This window comes from Apodemus sylvaticus, chromosome 11 (genome assembly GCF_947179515.1).
Source record: "Apodemus sylvaticus chromosome 11, mApoSyl1.1, whole genome shotgun sequence".
Lineage (NCBI taxonomy): Eukaryota > Metazoa > Chordata > Mammalia > Rodentia > Muridae > Apodemus > Apodemus sylvaticus.
This window is the reverse complement of record NC_067482.1, coordinates 97,150,504-97,165,503: the sequence shown is the minus strand read 5'-3', so window position 1 is coordinate 97,165,503 and position 15,000 is coordinate 97,150,504. Positions and strand designations below refer to the sequence as shown.

Genomic DNA, 15,000 nt, shown 5'->3' with positions numbered 1-15,000 from the left:
GAAGTGAGCAGGTGTGGTCATTTAAACCATGTCTGCTTAGATTATAAAGCAGCATAAGAAAAGTTTGAAATGGACTGAAAAGATCTGCTAAACAGTTTTAAAATTTCATCCTAAATCCTATTTATTCAGTCAAGACCTGACCAAGTTGGCAGTGAAATATAGTAGTCTACCCAAACCTCTAAAGCCCTTGTAATTTTTTTAATTCTGTTTTCTGTAGAAGGTGAATAGGTGAGCTTAGGTAATCCTTGCCTCTGGACAAGCATGGAATTTTTTTTTTTTTTTGGTTCATGCTTAGTGCTAATAAGAAAGCTTAGCTTCCTGTCTCTTGATGAAAGGCAAGAGTCAAGTTATTTTATTAGTTTAATATAACATTAGAGAATTCTTAAGGACCATTTTGAGAAGCACTACATAAAACTTTGTATATTAAAATTTATTTAGTTTAATTAATGTCCAATACAAGCAAGCCCTTTTTTCTTCTGTTGAGGGAGATAAAGATTCAGACTTTGGGTTTTGTTTGGCTAGATAGAGAGAATTGTTCTGTTATAAAACTTTTTATGGAGTAAGAATCCAAATTATTTTGTTTGATTTTTTTCTTAAGGCTTATTTTGTGAGAATATAATAGACGTGTTTCTTAAGCACTGCTCATATATATTTTTTCAAGTGTCTGAATAAAACTGTTTCCTGTTGTAAAAGACACCCTTGGGTGGGTAATGACCTTAGAACCTACACTGACAGTCTCTCATGTTCTAACTCACTTTCACAAATCCATGGCACATGTTTGGCCTAAAGTAATGTCATTCTGTGACATTTGCGGCAAGACTAAAACAGGCCCCCGTGGTAGCCATTTTTATTTGATCCTTAAGATCCGAAGGCAGCTGAGAGAACAATTGTTTAAGGCTGGGGGAGCTTGATTTTCTTGTTCTCTGTGAAATGAAACTCCACTTTCCCTCCTTCACTTTAAAAGCAGAATCTGCTAGGGGGTTGTTGCTGTGTCGGAGCGGGAGCTGCGGGGGTGCCCCTGCAGATCACTTTAATTACTACAGCTAAGGAGGGTAAAATTAAAAGCAGCACCATTGGAGCACTGGAAGACAGCTCGCCTAGGTGTCGGTGAACTGTGAAATATAAAAATTGCATACCAATACATTTTTATGGAAAGGAAACAAGGAATTACATTACTTATTCTAGAAGAGTTTGTCCGTAACTCGTCAAGTTTTACTAGTGCCTCTCTCGGTAGCAGATCATAGACCATTTCAGTGCGATAAGGAAAACGGCAAGCCACAGCCTCAAGACAGACAAGGAAAGGCTGAATATGTTTTTAGCTTGTGTCCGAAGTTATTAGCTCTGACCCAGCTTGTGTGTGATAGTTTCCGTCTGAGGCATTGAAGTGCAGGCTCCTTGGCCTTGCCAGAAGACAGCAGCACTGCAGTCACCTCTCTCCTAGGGCTTTCTAATTCAAGATGGGGACCCAGGTTTTAAGAGAGTATAAACAAATTAGCTTGCATCACCTGTTTTCCTGATTATCAACAAAGGGGAACTTGAACTGATTTGTAAAGAACAAGAACTTTAATATCACAATAATAACAATGGGGTCTTAAGAAATACTAAGAGTAGAGATTATGTAAGATCATGGCTTTGAAATCTCAAGACTACACTAAATTTCTTTCTTTCTATGGCATTTGCAATGTGGATGATGTTAAACAGTGTATCTAAGCGATGTCCGGCCTCCATCAGTCAAGATGCCCGGAGCTTTCCCACAGCACTAAGCGGAGCAGAGACAGTACAAGCAGGGCATGAAAACTCGCTGGGAGTCAGTCTCCACAAAGGCTGTTGTATTCATGAGTAGGCAGGCCTCCCAAGCTAAGCGCCCATCCACACTACCTGTAGTACATCCGTTTTAGAAAGGCACGGTCAGCCTCCCAAGTCATTCTAACTTTGTAGAAAGAGCAAATGTCTTAGAAACAGTAGCTGTCAGCTTTGGGGGGTTTATACAGCGAGGTAAATGGCTTCCCTTTAGTGGTGGTGGCCCTCAAGAGTTTCCCAAGTAAACTGATGATTTACCTTGACAGCAGGTCAGTCCTTGTCTAATTTTGTATGAAGGGTAGTGTTGAAAGAAAGATAACAAAAACACATTTCTGTGCTTAGATGTAGGCATCATCAGAAATATTCCCAGCATACTTGAGCAACTGGCAATGAATGCTTTACTAAACTAACAGAGTGGTTATTGGCCCTGCTCTCTGGTCATGTTAGTTTTGGACATGAACAGTGAGCCATTTTTGGTAACTGCAGTCAAATTCTCAGATTTTGTTACAATCTATTGCTTAAATATTGCCAAACAAACTGACTGTGTGAAGTGCTAAGTACTGAACTCAGGTCCCATGGGAAGTAACCATTCAATAACCGAGTTATATCCCCGACTCCCATGACCTGACTTAATGGAGCCTACATACAATGAAATCGCTTTACTTAGAATGAATCTTTTCATAAAAAACTCAGGACTTCCCAATTAAGCTAAAATTGTTTTTGCATCCAGTTGCATACCTGCTACTTTTTCCTTGAGGACTTTTTGCGGGGATGGGGAGGCGCGGTGCGGGGGACTGACCTAGAGCATTTCCCTAGGAGACAGCAGCTCCACCACTGAGCTGCATTCCCATGACTTTTAACAGTTATCTTTTATTTTCCCAGTTGGTTCTTGCGGGTGAGAAAACAAACAATACAGATTTGCCATCCCACTGGCGAGCCGAGCTGCGGGCCCTGGCAGAATCGCCTCTGTGGTACAAGGACATGAGGAGAAAAGCAAATGAAGGCGATCTGATAGGGGACTAGAACCCTGTCAGTCAGGCTCAAGACTTTGCGCTGTGTCTATAAACTTTGTTTACTGTAGGGTTTTATGAGTTGTAACCTGCCCTTGCCGCCTGTTAATGAGACTAAATCTTGCTACTTGAGAATTGAATTACAGCACACCTCTGGGCTGATGGTTATAAACAGAGAGTCCCGTTAGGGCCGCATTCTGATTTGTTCATTTGCATTTTTCTATTGTGTGGAGAACAATGAGGGTAAATAAATACAAATAAACAATTTACATAGAAATTGCTAAAGCTGTGGTGACTCTTGTTCAGAGTTGGTCGCCTACCTTAGCCCACACTCTTAGTGAGCTCTCAGCCTACGTTTTGGAGGTTGTAGCTTGTGAGAAAGAAAATAGCTTCCAATTTGTACTGGGAAAGGCAGAATCATTTATTTTAAATCAGTTAAAATGACCAGACTGTTTCATCCTAGTGTGAATCGTCATATCCTAGCTCCATAAGAAGTTATTGTTCATGCAGTGAATTTGGCTTAAATCTTGTTGCCTTCGGCATATGAAATCATGGTTTTTGTTAATGGTCCCGCTCTCCTTAAAGTTGAAGGACGCAGGGTTAGGAAAGGCTGTGGCTTTGTTTTCTTTTCTCTTTTTCTTTTAATGGTTTTGTTTATTGGGGCGAGAAGGTTGCACGAATGCTGCAATGTGCTTGTGGAGGTCAGAGGGCAACATAGAAAGAGGAGCGTTCCATCTACCTTGCGGGTTCCAGCCTTCTGGCTCAAGTGTCTACCCACTGAGCCACCTCATCTGCCACTTGAGTCTGTTTTTGTATCATCGTAGACCAGGCTAGCATAGAATTTCCGTTAACGAGGCTGCCTTTAATTCCTGATTCTCTTGTGCCCATCCTCCATTCTGGGATTATAGATGTGAACTGTGGCATCTGTTTTTAACTTGACATTTTGGGGCATCAGATAATTTAATAGTTAAGAGGAAGGAAGGGCTGTGGAGTCAGACAGACATGGGTTGAATTATTGGATGTTTTGCTGTGCAGCGTTTGGACTTGAGGTCTGTTTTACTAGTTAAAAGGGGTAGGGTGTAAGAATGAAGTAAGAGGTATGAAGTACTTAGCACATGAAAGCTCAAGGAATATGGTAACTGTCATTAAAATGCCGCTGAACCTCATCTTCATTTCATGCTGCATATTCAGGGTCCGGAGAGACTGATAATGAGAGACAGTCTCTCTCTCTCTCTCTCTCTCTCTCTCTCTCTCTCTCTCTCTCTCTCTCTCTCTCTCATTTCCTCTGCCCTTCCTAGCACCTACATCTATGCTAACAGCATGTTCTCTGCACCAGGGCTTTGTTTGCATTATAGGAAATTAAAATAAAAAGATCAGCTCAGGCTGGAGAGTCTTGCTATATAATCCAAGCTTAGCTCAGATCCAGAATCCTCCTGCCTCTGCCTCCCAAGTGCTTCAGCTATAGCTGTAAGCATCCCCAAGTAGCTACATGCTGAGCTCTGAAGACTCCACTGTACCGATGTGTCTATTCCAACACACATCATCCCTGTGCCCTTCCTGTCTGCTTGGGAGAATGTTGCTCCAGCCCTTGTCAGCCCTGTGGTCTGGTTCACATTTCTCTGAGTCTCTCAACAATCTCTCCCCTTGAAGTGGCTAAGATAATATGTAATTGCATGGTTGTGGAGGTTGGTTTGGGTGCTGCCTTCTGGTTGTGTTGTTTATTCTGTTCCTCTGTCCCCTGTGTCTATGGAGAAAATGGAAATTATAAACACTTAGTGGATTCTCTTTAGCACTTGGGATAGAGCGTTTGTAAATAGTGCATACACAATATGCTTCGTATCAAAATGCAGAAGCTGCGAGGCTGCCCTAGTGCTATGCGGATGAGCCCACCTCTGCACTGGAGCTCTCTGAGCTTTGACTCACACACTCTTTATGAGTCTGTGTGCTGTGCTCACAGGTTGTGTGAGTTACGATACAGCGGCGTTCTGCCATCAGATTGGACTCCAGTTTTCATGTATTCGTGTGATTTCATTGATTCCATCCTTTGTACTCACTGTTGTTCTTGATAGTTGGAAGTGTGCCAGTTTGCCTACCAAGAACTTGAGAGTGCGCCCCTAGGCCTGCCTGACACACCTATTAATCCAGTCATTGATTTTGATGATGCCAAAACCTCTTGGGTTGTTTGTTTAGCTACCTCAAAAAAAAAAAAAAAGACTTTTAAAGTACCCAGATTTGAGTTGCACCTCTCTGATTTCTTCCCTGTCTACCAAGCCTGATTGTACCTATCAAATTTTCTGAATAACTTCTGACTTTGACAGTAATAGGTTGTTTTGTTTATTTGTTTTTGACATGGGTTTCTTTATTTAGCCCTGACTGGCCTTGAACTCACAGAAATCCCCCTGCCTCTGCCTTTGGAGTGCCTTTTCTTGAAAGCCTCTTTCATTTTGATTCTCATGAATATTCCATTGGTATTCCTGCTCTCTTCTTCTGCCACCCCCTCCCCCACACACACCCACACTCCCTCCCCCACACCCCCCAAACATGAGTACAGGTGTTCTCCACATTTCACTCCTCAGTGGCCTCCTTACTCCTCTTCAGGATTCCATGTATTCATCCTTCAACGCTGTGGCCCTGGCTTTACCTCACACCATAGCCTCAGACCAGCTTCCCAGCTCACCACCAAAACACACTCGACATCCCGTTGCCTCTTCAGACGTTGGCTTCTTATGGCTGGCTTCTGTTGGTTCCAATGTTTATTATAAGTCCATAGTTGCAGTTCCCATTCCATTTTACCTAAGTTATATTTTCCTTCTTCCGTCCACAGCTCTGACCAAAACTTGGGACAGAAATTGATTCTGTCTCAGATACGTTTCTTGCATCTCTTTTTTTCCTATTCCTTGTAGCACTTCCTCTTCCGGAATGTTCTTATTAGAACCTATAGGTTCGTTGGGCTGTTCATAAACCTGCTAATTCATGTCTTTCCAGTTCCTTGTGCTAACCTATATTTCACTGCTGCTAGATTAATGTCTCATTCTCCTAAACTTTAGAAAGCATGTATATAAAAACAAACAACATAAAAGAGTCAACATCCCAAGCCCCCGTTAGTGGTTCCTGCAGCTTTGGGGTGTGCGTCCCTCGGTCTGGCCTTCTGGGTGTTAGTGCTGTGCTGCGCTGTGCTTCCTCCTTGTCTCACTGTCAGCAATCGCCATAACCAGGTCGCTGTCATTTCCGCTCCTGCAGGTGCAACACAAAAGCCATGACACCTTTTGTCTACCTCGCCCCCAGCCAAAACTTCTTTCAAAAGTTATAATGACATAATACTTTAAAAAATATTTACATCTGTTTCTTAGTTTTGGGGTTTTTTTCCTTTTGGCCTTTTTTCCTATTGTTGTGTAAAACACTCAAATAAGAGCAACTCAAGGGAGAAAGGCTTTATTTTAGTTCACAGGTGGGAAAGTCCAGGCAACAGGAACGCAGAGTTTCTGGTTCCATGACAGCCTCAGGGCAAAGAAACCAACGCTGCTCTGCTCCTTTTCTTCACTCTGCAGTCCAGGGCCTCCCAGGGCATGGCTGGCACTGCCCAGTGGCTCTCTCTCCCAACCTCAGCTAATGCAGTCAAAATAGTCTCTCACAGGAATGCCCGAGGCTCAGCTCCCGGGTGGTTCTAGATGCTAACAAGCCAGACAGTCAATACCACCGGTGACTGTCACCCACACAGGGCAGAACAGTGGCCGAGGAGGAAGCAGGAGGTGCCACCCGTGAAGAGTGGGATGTCAGAGGAGGCTGAGTGGGTTAGGCTGGGTCTTGAAGAATTAGTAGATGTTAAATGACATGAGAGCCATGGTCCAGGAAAAGGAGATGATGTATTCTAAGCCACAGCTAGTCACTACTTGGTATGGACATGTTTTACCGAGGTTAGAAGATGTTAGGGAAGAGAGAACTACGAAGATACTGGTACCAGCCTATTTTTCAAGCTTGCCAAGGAATTTCCCATTGTATTCTCTCTCTCTCTCTCTCTCTCTCTCTCTCTCTCTGTGTGTGTGTGTGTGTGTGTGTGTGTGTGTGTGTGTGTGAGTGCTCATGTGCACACGTGCACAGAGGCCACAGAAGGCTTTAGATGTCTTCCTCTTTCATTCTCCACCTTGGAACCTGGACCTAGCAAGTGCCAGCAATCCCCCTGTCTCCATGCCCCCACAGTGCTTGGGGCTGCAGTTGTATGGGGAGATCACACCTGGCTTTTACATGGGTACTAGAATCAGATCACAAGTCCTCGTAGCAGCTCAGGGTTTTCTCCTAACTGCGGAGCCATCTCTTGAGGTCCTGCTCACAGCTCTCAAGAGCCCCTCTTAAGTAGTCAACAACTATCTACGTATTTGTTGCAGGTTTTAGTAATTTTTAAATCAAAACTTTATTAGACATCATTGGCTTTTTTTTTTCCTTATTGTGCCTCTGGAAGAAATGTGGCAAAAGAGGAATTCTGTTATTGTCAGCCTTTTTAAAGTTAGAACTGTTACCTGGCCTACTTTCTTCACTCTTATTCTATGGAAAAATACCATTCCTGTATTTGATCTAAGTTGGATTGCTATATTTTATAGTATCAAGGCATCTTTTAGACAGTGCTTTGTACCTTTATTAGAAAATAGTAAGTTAAATTTCATTCCTAAAAAATAAATTATTAATCACAATTCTATTGGGAATTTCTTCTCCAGGTCTGGTTTATTTTATTAATAATTTCTGCCTTTTCTTTAATAGTTTGAATTCCCAAACATTCTTTAATTTAAATTTGTGATGGACATTTCAATACAACGATTTGTAAATGTTTTAAGAACTGATTCTAAGATGTCTTTAAACGTGTGGTGCCCTGCAGCTGAAGCAGAGTGCCCTGTCTGTACCGTGGGCCGAGCACCATGCTGTAACCGTTACTATCACGATGATCAGATTGAAAATGAAATTGCATTTCTGTCAATTACTGAGTTGGCAACTGTTCAATATATCTTAGCAGCAAGATGAAGAGAGACGTCGGCAGCTGAGAGAGAGGGCTCGTCAGCTAATAGCAGAAGCTCGATGCGGAGTGAAGATGTCAGAACTTCCCAGCTATGGTGAAATGGCTGCAGAAAAGTTGAAAGAAAGGTCAAAGGCATCTGGAGGTGAGCTAAAGAATCTTGTAGCACATTCTACAGAAACCCAGACATCTTCAGCAGACCTCTTAGGACTTCTTATTGTTACTTCAAAATGTTACATAAGACCGTGAACTTTCTCGCCTATTGATGTGAGTGGTTTGTTTGTCTTAAGCCAAGGGAAGTATAGTCAATCAGAAGAGAAATGTTATTTTTTTCCAGGTCAACTTGTGCCTTAATTTTTAATGCAAGCGTCATTCTTCAGCTTGGACATAGGAGCATAAGCCTGTAATCCTGGCCGAGGCAGGGATGATTCAAACTGGAGGCTGGCCTTGGCTGTATGGCCAGACCCTGTTTCAAAAAGAAGACAAAAAGGGCAGGGGGCCCGGGAGAGGGGGTCCGGCCAGGGCAATCGAGTCCTTAGTGTCCAGACTGTAGGATTTGCTCTTGGTGAGCTCTGCCATGGGAAACATGCTCTGGATTGTACTGGGGATGGAACCTGGGCTCTTGCGTGCTCGTGCCAAGCATGCATGTTGCCCTTAAGCTTCCACAGCGCCAGGACTTTCCCCTTCAGTGAGATCTTGTAAGGGATATGTTTTGTGCTGGCGCGATGGCTCAGCTAGTGAAAGCCCTCTCCACCGTGCCTGCTCACCCAAATCCAGCCCTTCCGTGCACATAGAGAGTTTAAGGAAAGAGTCAAGTTTTACACTTTGGCCTGTGACTTCCACATGTGGGCTATGACACAATCATCTCCCTACACATACACCCATGCACACACACACAAAAGGTGACAAGTGTGGTGGTATATACTTGTAACGCCAGCACCAGGCCTGGGCCACCTGAGACTCCTTCTGTCCCCATGTAAGAGTCATGGCTGTTCCTCGGCAGTTCCTTTAGGTCGATTCCATTGTCCTGACTCTGAGACAGTCATCTTCAGTATTTGCGGATTGCTCTGATCTCAGTGTTGAGACAAGGACCCTATCAATAAAGCATTTTAGTTTTGCCTCGCAGCACTCAGTTTGATCATCTTTGATTTGAAACTGCACTTTTATTAGGAGTACATTCAAGAGGCCTGTGAGCTTTTTATTTCAAAGCGAATTCAAAGCTATGCAATCTATTTACCTAATAAAATGATGTAACCAAAGTGTCAGGTACTTGTCCTCAGTTAACCTTAGAACATTATTACCTTCAAGATTAGGTAAATGAGGGACTTACATAAAACCCTAGAGAGCTGGAGCTAAGGAAGAGTCTTGCCAGTTCAGTAGGTACGTTTCTGCAAAGTAAACTGGAATGTATTGCTATGATTTTTTAATTGGTTCCTTGTAGTAAAAGCACACTGATATTAGATAGCAGTGACAGGGAGACTAAGAAAGAGTTGTAGTTAATGGCACAGGATACATTGGCTGCCCGTACAGCTGGTACTATCTTTGTGGTACAGCCCAAGTTGAGGGCTTCAGATGTAGTTCAGTGGTCAAGGACTTGTTTAGTACCAAACAGGCCCTAGGTTCAGTCATTGTAACTAACACACACAGGCACACACATGTGGATAAATAAATTGTTGAATGCTATCAACTCTCCCCTCAGATGAGAAATGTTAAAAAGTAGAAAATACAACCTCACTTGGCAGTGCTATATCAAGATTAGGCTAGACCATGAAACCTTTTCAGGGTTGCAGCCCGTGAGGGGCGCTCTTTCTACAGTCAGGGAAGGCAAAGACCTGGACTTGCCACAGTGAGCAGAGGGAATGGAAGGGAAGGGAAGGCTGGTGCTGCTCCCTCCTGTCTGATCTTCTCCATGTGTGTGAAGGGCATGGCTGAACAATAGTACTTGCCTGCCTGCCTGCCTGGCTGGTTCCATGTAACATCCTGATCCCATTTCATCCACAGATGAAATCTGTGGCTCTGTGCTGTTCTGTTGACTGTATGAAGATTTATCAATTCATGGGTGGACGCCCTGACCCTGTAACTTGGTGATTTATGAACATTACTGCAAAAACACGCAAGGGCCAGCAATAAACAGAAAGTATTACGACTGACCTGGCAGGTGAATGGGCCTGTTCTCTGTCCTAAGCAGTGAGTTTTGGTCTATGTCCATGACGGAGCCGATATAAGCCTGTCTTCCCGCACCTCCATGTCCTGCACTGATTGCAAGTGTGAGCTGTGAGTTGGAAAGACCTCTAGGGAAAGGTAGAGTTGTGAGAGTCTTCCTGAAGTTCAAACACTCATACATGTCCAGCATGTGCACCTACCTGTCCAGCAACTCCACCGTTTGTCCAAGCCAACAGTCAGCAAACTCCTTAATGTGGCCAGAGTAAATACCGCCTGGTCTCTACCACAGCCGCTGATGTCTCCACGTTCTGCTGCGTAGCTGATGCTCATTTCTCCTGCGCACAGAGCATCCTGTGCTCTCTCACGTAGGCAGTGGGTCTCTTCCATTGGTTCTGCCATGCTCACCTGCTAGATTTCCCATGGTTAGCCACGAAGACAACTATATTGATTGATGTGTGTGAGGATACATAGATATAGATGTAATGTCTTTCAATACACACATGCATGTGTGTGCACATACACATAAACATGTACTTGACTTCTATTAGATGCATTAAAGTTTCCCACCTGTTAGGAAGTATGTTGTAACTGCTGAAAAGAATTAAAAGTTCATTTCAAAACCAGTTAGTGACTGGAAAGTAAAATCTCATTCATAGGATAAGCTGATAGATCAGTTTTTATGTTTGTCATCATTTTGTGTCTGTCTAACAATAGGAATATAAACACTGAGTTAATCCGTCTAGATTATTGGCGAGTGGTAATATCAATGGAGGTCATTTTTTTCCTGGAGAGAACACACCTGGCACCTGTTTAGCATGACACAGAACTTGGCAGCTCCCGAGTACCAATACACCACCGCATTTCCGTTCTTTGCCACTTTCCACAGCAAAACCATTGTCTAAGGTTGAGTGAACTGAGTTCCTCACCAAATGCCTTCCCCATACCCTAGTATCCAATCAGGTTTGGGTCCTGTTTTAGCTCCTCTACGTTAGACTCTCTTCTGCTTCTTCAGGTCATAGAAGTCCCAGCACCGAGACTTCCCAGCTGCAGCTTCTCTAGTCTCTACGACTCCCAACAACGAGTCAGCATTGGCACAGTGATGTCACTGCCCACAGAGCATGCTCTGATCAGTCAGTGCAGTGCTTCTGTCTCTCAGAGAAGGATACGAACATATACTCAAGAACCACACTTAGGAGGCATATTGACGCTGTCTAATATGTAAAGGACCTAAGGTGTCACCATTGTTGCCTGTGAACCACACCCCCTTCACAATTAGTTACAAGCAGATATTTTGGCTAAAATCTACATACTCTTGGGAAGCACTGTGATCATGTTAGTGCACTGATGTCCCTCCAGTCCCACCAACTAGCATTTAAGCTGCCCCGGGGCTCTCTCCAGATCTTCCCTTAGGCCTCCCCTTCTGTTGTTTCCCTTTACGTTACTCCTGAGCAGTCTGGACTCAGCAGCGTTCTCTGAACACAACCTACTCTTCTAGGTTTCCTGCCTGTGATGGCCTCCTCTCAGTGACCTAACTTAAATTTAGTACTTCCAAGAAAGAAATCCTGGTGTCACTGGCAAAGAGAGAAATCGTTTATCCTTAAATTGCTCTGTACCATATTTTTACCACATAACGCACATCCTAGATGGGAATTATAATGGCCACTGATATGGTCAGTTTTGTTTGTGAGGAATGAATGTTTCATTTTGTACTTTGGCTCTAGATTAATTGTGGTTAGTAATAATCAATGGCAGCTGATTGACAGCAGCCAAGTGTAGCTAGCCGTCCTGAGACATTAATAGTTAATGTCTCTGGCACAGATTACCACAGAAGTGTTTGACTACTTTTTTAGCACTTGGGAGTATTTGCTAATTCATTTGTTAAGCTACAGAATTATGTGGAGAAGTTTTGGGACGGGGAACGAGCAAAATATCTGTGCTGGGTGTAGTTGCTGAGGAGTGGCTGTCAGCTGATGGGGCTGGTGATGTGTTTGTATGGGTATATGCTTGAAATTCTGCTCCAAGAGCAGCAGCAATGTCTGTATCTGCCTTTCCCCTGCACCCGGAGGAGGCTCTTCCCAGCCCGCTTTCTTTGTTTTCTTCTTCTAACTGCCTCATACAGTAGATGGGAGCCTGTTTAATGTTAACTGTCATTAGCAGTTTTGGTGGCTACTTGGGAAGCCCAAAACAAACAGGATGCACTTATACAACCATATCTAATAAAAGATAAAAAGGAAACTCAGAGTTTCAGAGGTCTTTCAGTAAGTCAACTTTATTTCACTATATTTTTGTATTAGTGATTATTAGTAGATTATACAGTAAAACACAAGGACTTAATGAGCTCAGTGATTCAGAGTCAGTGGGTTGCAAATTGTCCAAACCTCTGCATCAGCTTTGATGTGATAATTGAGCTTTGCCATAAGAATGTAAAATATAACTGTCGATCCGCTGGTGGAAAAGGCACTTATGACCGAGTTCCTGGCTGGCTTCATCCCTCCAGACATAAGAGTAACTGTCATTGAAATACTCGTTTTTCTTCTTTGGAACTGACAAAGGGTATAAAATATGAATGATATACTAACATTATTGCTACATGTTCTTACAGATGAAAATGATAATATTGAGATAGATACTAACGAGGAGATTCCTGAAGGCTTTGTTGTAGGAGGTGGAGATGAACTTACTAATATAGAAAGTGACCTTGATACTCCCGGTAATTTCAAATTATAAATGTTTTGTGTCCTATTGCATGGCAAACGTTATTTTTACGTTGTCAATAAGAATTTATTTTTATACTCTTTTTACATCTTATGCCCTCACTAACGATTTAGTCAACTCCAACTTCCATAAATGTTCATGTTATTTTGTTTTCATTTGAATGTTCAAATAGCTTAACACTGGTATAGTAAATTATGACATAAGTTCTTTTATTACTAGAAATCAGTTTCAGTTCATAGGCATTCTATGGGGGCCTCCTCACTGCTTCAGTGATTTGATATGCTACTGTATATACTACGTGTGGAATAACTGTGGAGCAATTCAGATCAGATCTAAATCCATAGGCCAGATCACTTATTTAGAATTACTAATGACAGTACTGGGTATATTGGTGCATAAGGCTGAGACAGGAGGATAGAGTAGGTTCCAGGCCAGCCTGAACTATATAGTAATTTTGAGATCTTCCTCTAGTCTTACTTAGTTGTTTTGAAGTGTTCTTGCTTGTGTTCAATATTATTACTGTTTTACATAGGCGGAACAATTGGTTAGAGTAGGGCACTCTGAAAACTCCTGGTATAGACTACAATTAGATGAAGGTCACACCTTCTGTCATGTCAGTTTGTCACACTGCAACTCATCTTTTAAAATATAAGCATGCTTTTGGTGTGCATTCTGTGTGCCTCGCCTCCGTAGTGGCAGCAGGCAGCCGTGCGGAATCTCATATACCTGAGTGCTCCAGTAACGGTTCTCGGGGTGAGTGCTCAGGGCAGTGAGAACTCTGGGTAAGGAGGGGTGTGGCCACGCCCCGTGCAGTCTGACCTGCCTTGTCTCCCCCAAGTCCAGCTGCTGCTTCTGAGAACAACTGTCTAGGGTCCTCTTCACCACAGCAGCAGTTGAGAGAACTCATGGCCTTTTGTCAACACCTCTCTCAGGACTTCGTATTAAGATATTCTAGTCAAGAAAATCCTAATATTTAGGGAAAGCATTTTAAATGGTTACCTCAAAACTGAAACCACATTTTAGTTCGTTTTTAATAAACCTTTTTTATTTTGATTTTTTTTTTTTTATGTTTACAGGTGCGCCTCTTCCAGGTACGTCTGTGCACCAAATATGTGCCTAGTGCTCTTGGAGGCCGGAAGGAGGCATCAGATCCCCCGGAATTGCAATTGCATCCAGTTTTGTGCCTCCGTGTGGGTGCTTGGAATCGAACCTGGGTTTTCGGAAGAGCAGCCAGTGTTCTTAACTGCTGAGCCATGTCTCCAGCTTCTAGTTCTTTCTTAAAGACAGTAGAATTTACTTCAGTTTCTCTTTATGAAAATTTGTGTTGCCGTCTGTTGTCCTTCCTTTACGGTTGCTCCAAATTCTTCCTTAGAGATTGAGCAAGGGAAGAGAGGAGAGAGGAAAGAGAATGCTTAACATCATCCCTTTACTGTTGAGGACGCGAAGATAGGCTTCTGATTATGGAATTACAAAATCTGTAAAATAAGCAGTGTGTATGTTCTTACTTAAAATAGATTGGAAAGATAGGAAAATTAGCCATTTCTTGGGTAACATGGAGAAATTAGTTGTTACAACTTTTGTAGGATATTTTTTTTAAAATAAACTCATTTTAATCCTGGCTAACTTGACTCTTGTACCTGAGGGAAAAAATAATAAATTCTCTCAGAGATGGAGAGGTGGTTTATTCGGGAACGTGCTTGCAATGCAAGCACGAGTCTCTTAAGTTCAGATCTTTAACGCCCAGGTAAAAAAGCTCCTTTCTGTAACCCCAGCCCTGAAGTCAGGAGACAGGCAGGTCACTGGAGCTTGCCAGCCAGTCAGGCTCGGCCAGAAGAAGAATGCCAGGTTGACTGACCGTGAGAGCCAGCCTCAAAAATATAAAGCATCCAGTATTAGTATCTGACACATGCGTACATGTACATACACACAAGCAAACCCACACATGTACAGACACATACACATAAATAATAATAAGTAAACAATAAAAAGTAAAAATGAAGAGACTTCGCTGCTGCAGAGGGCAGCACGGCCCCACCTCCGCTTTGGTGTGGATGTTTTGCTTCATTTGAGGTAGATTCTCACCATGATTCAGGCTGCTCTGGAACTCACCGTGATAGCCAGGTCTGTCCTGGAGCTGGGAATCCTCCTGTGTCAGCCTCCCAGCTGCTGGGTTACCAACTTCCCCACATCAGTGCAGCCCTTCAGCATGCGCGTAAGTGTAGACAAGCTCACGCAGACATGGGCTTCCCAATCCACAGCTGTGGGTTATGATTATAAAAAATAGAAGTGTAGACTGAAATCTGGAGGCAC

At 43.0% G+C, this 15,000-nt stretch overlaps 1 protein-coding gene across 7 annotated transcripts in view; it reads left to right on the top strand.

Moving 5' to 3' along the window:
- Ehbp1 (EH domain binding protein 1) overlaps nt 1-15,000 on the top strand; it is a 278,079-nt gene that overhangs the window by 208,255 nt on the left and 54,824 nt on the right. For 3 of the 7 annotated variants that reach the window (XM_052198644.1, XM_052198646.1, XM_052198643.1), the window contains exons 15-16: nt 7,810-7,957; nt 12,578-12,685. In XM_052198644.1, the coding sequence (XP_052054604.1) occupies nt 7,810-7,957; nt 12,578-12,685 (256 nt within the window). Of the gene's footprint in view, nt 1-7,809; nt 7,958-12,577; nt 12,686-13,766; nt 13,782-15,000 lie in introns of all 7 variants that reach the window. The other 4 variants (XM_052198645.1, XM_052198647.1, XM_052198649.1 and 1 more) reach the window with 4 other exon arrangements.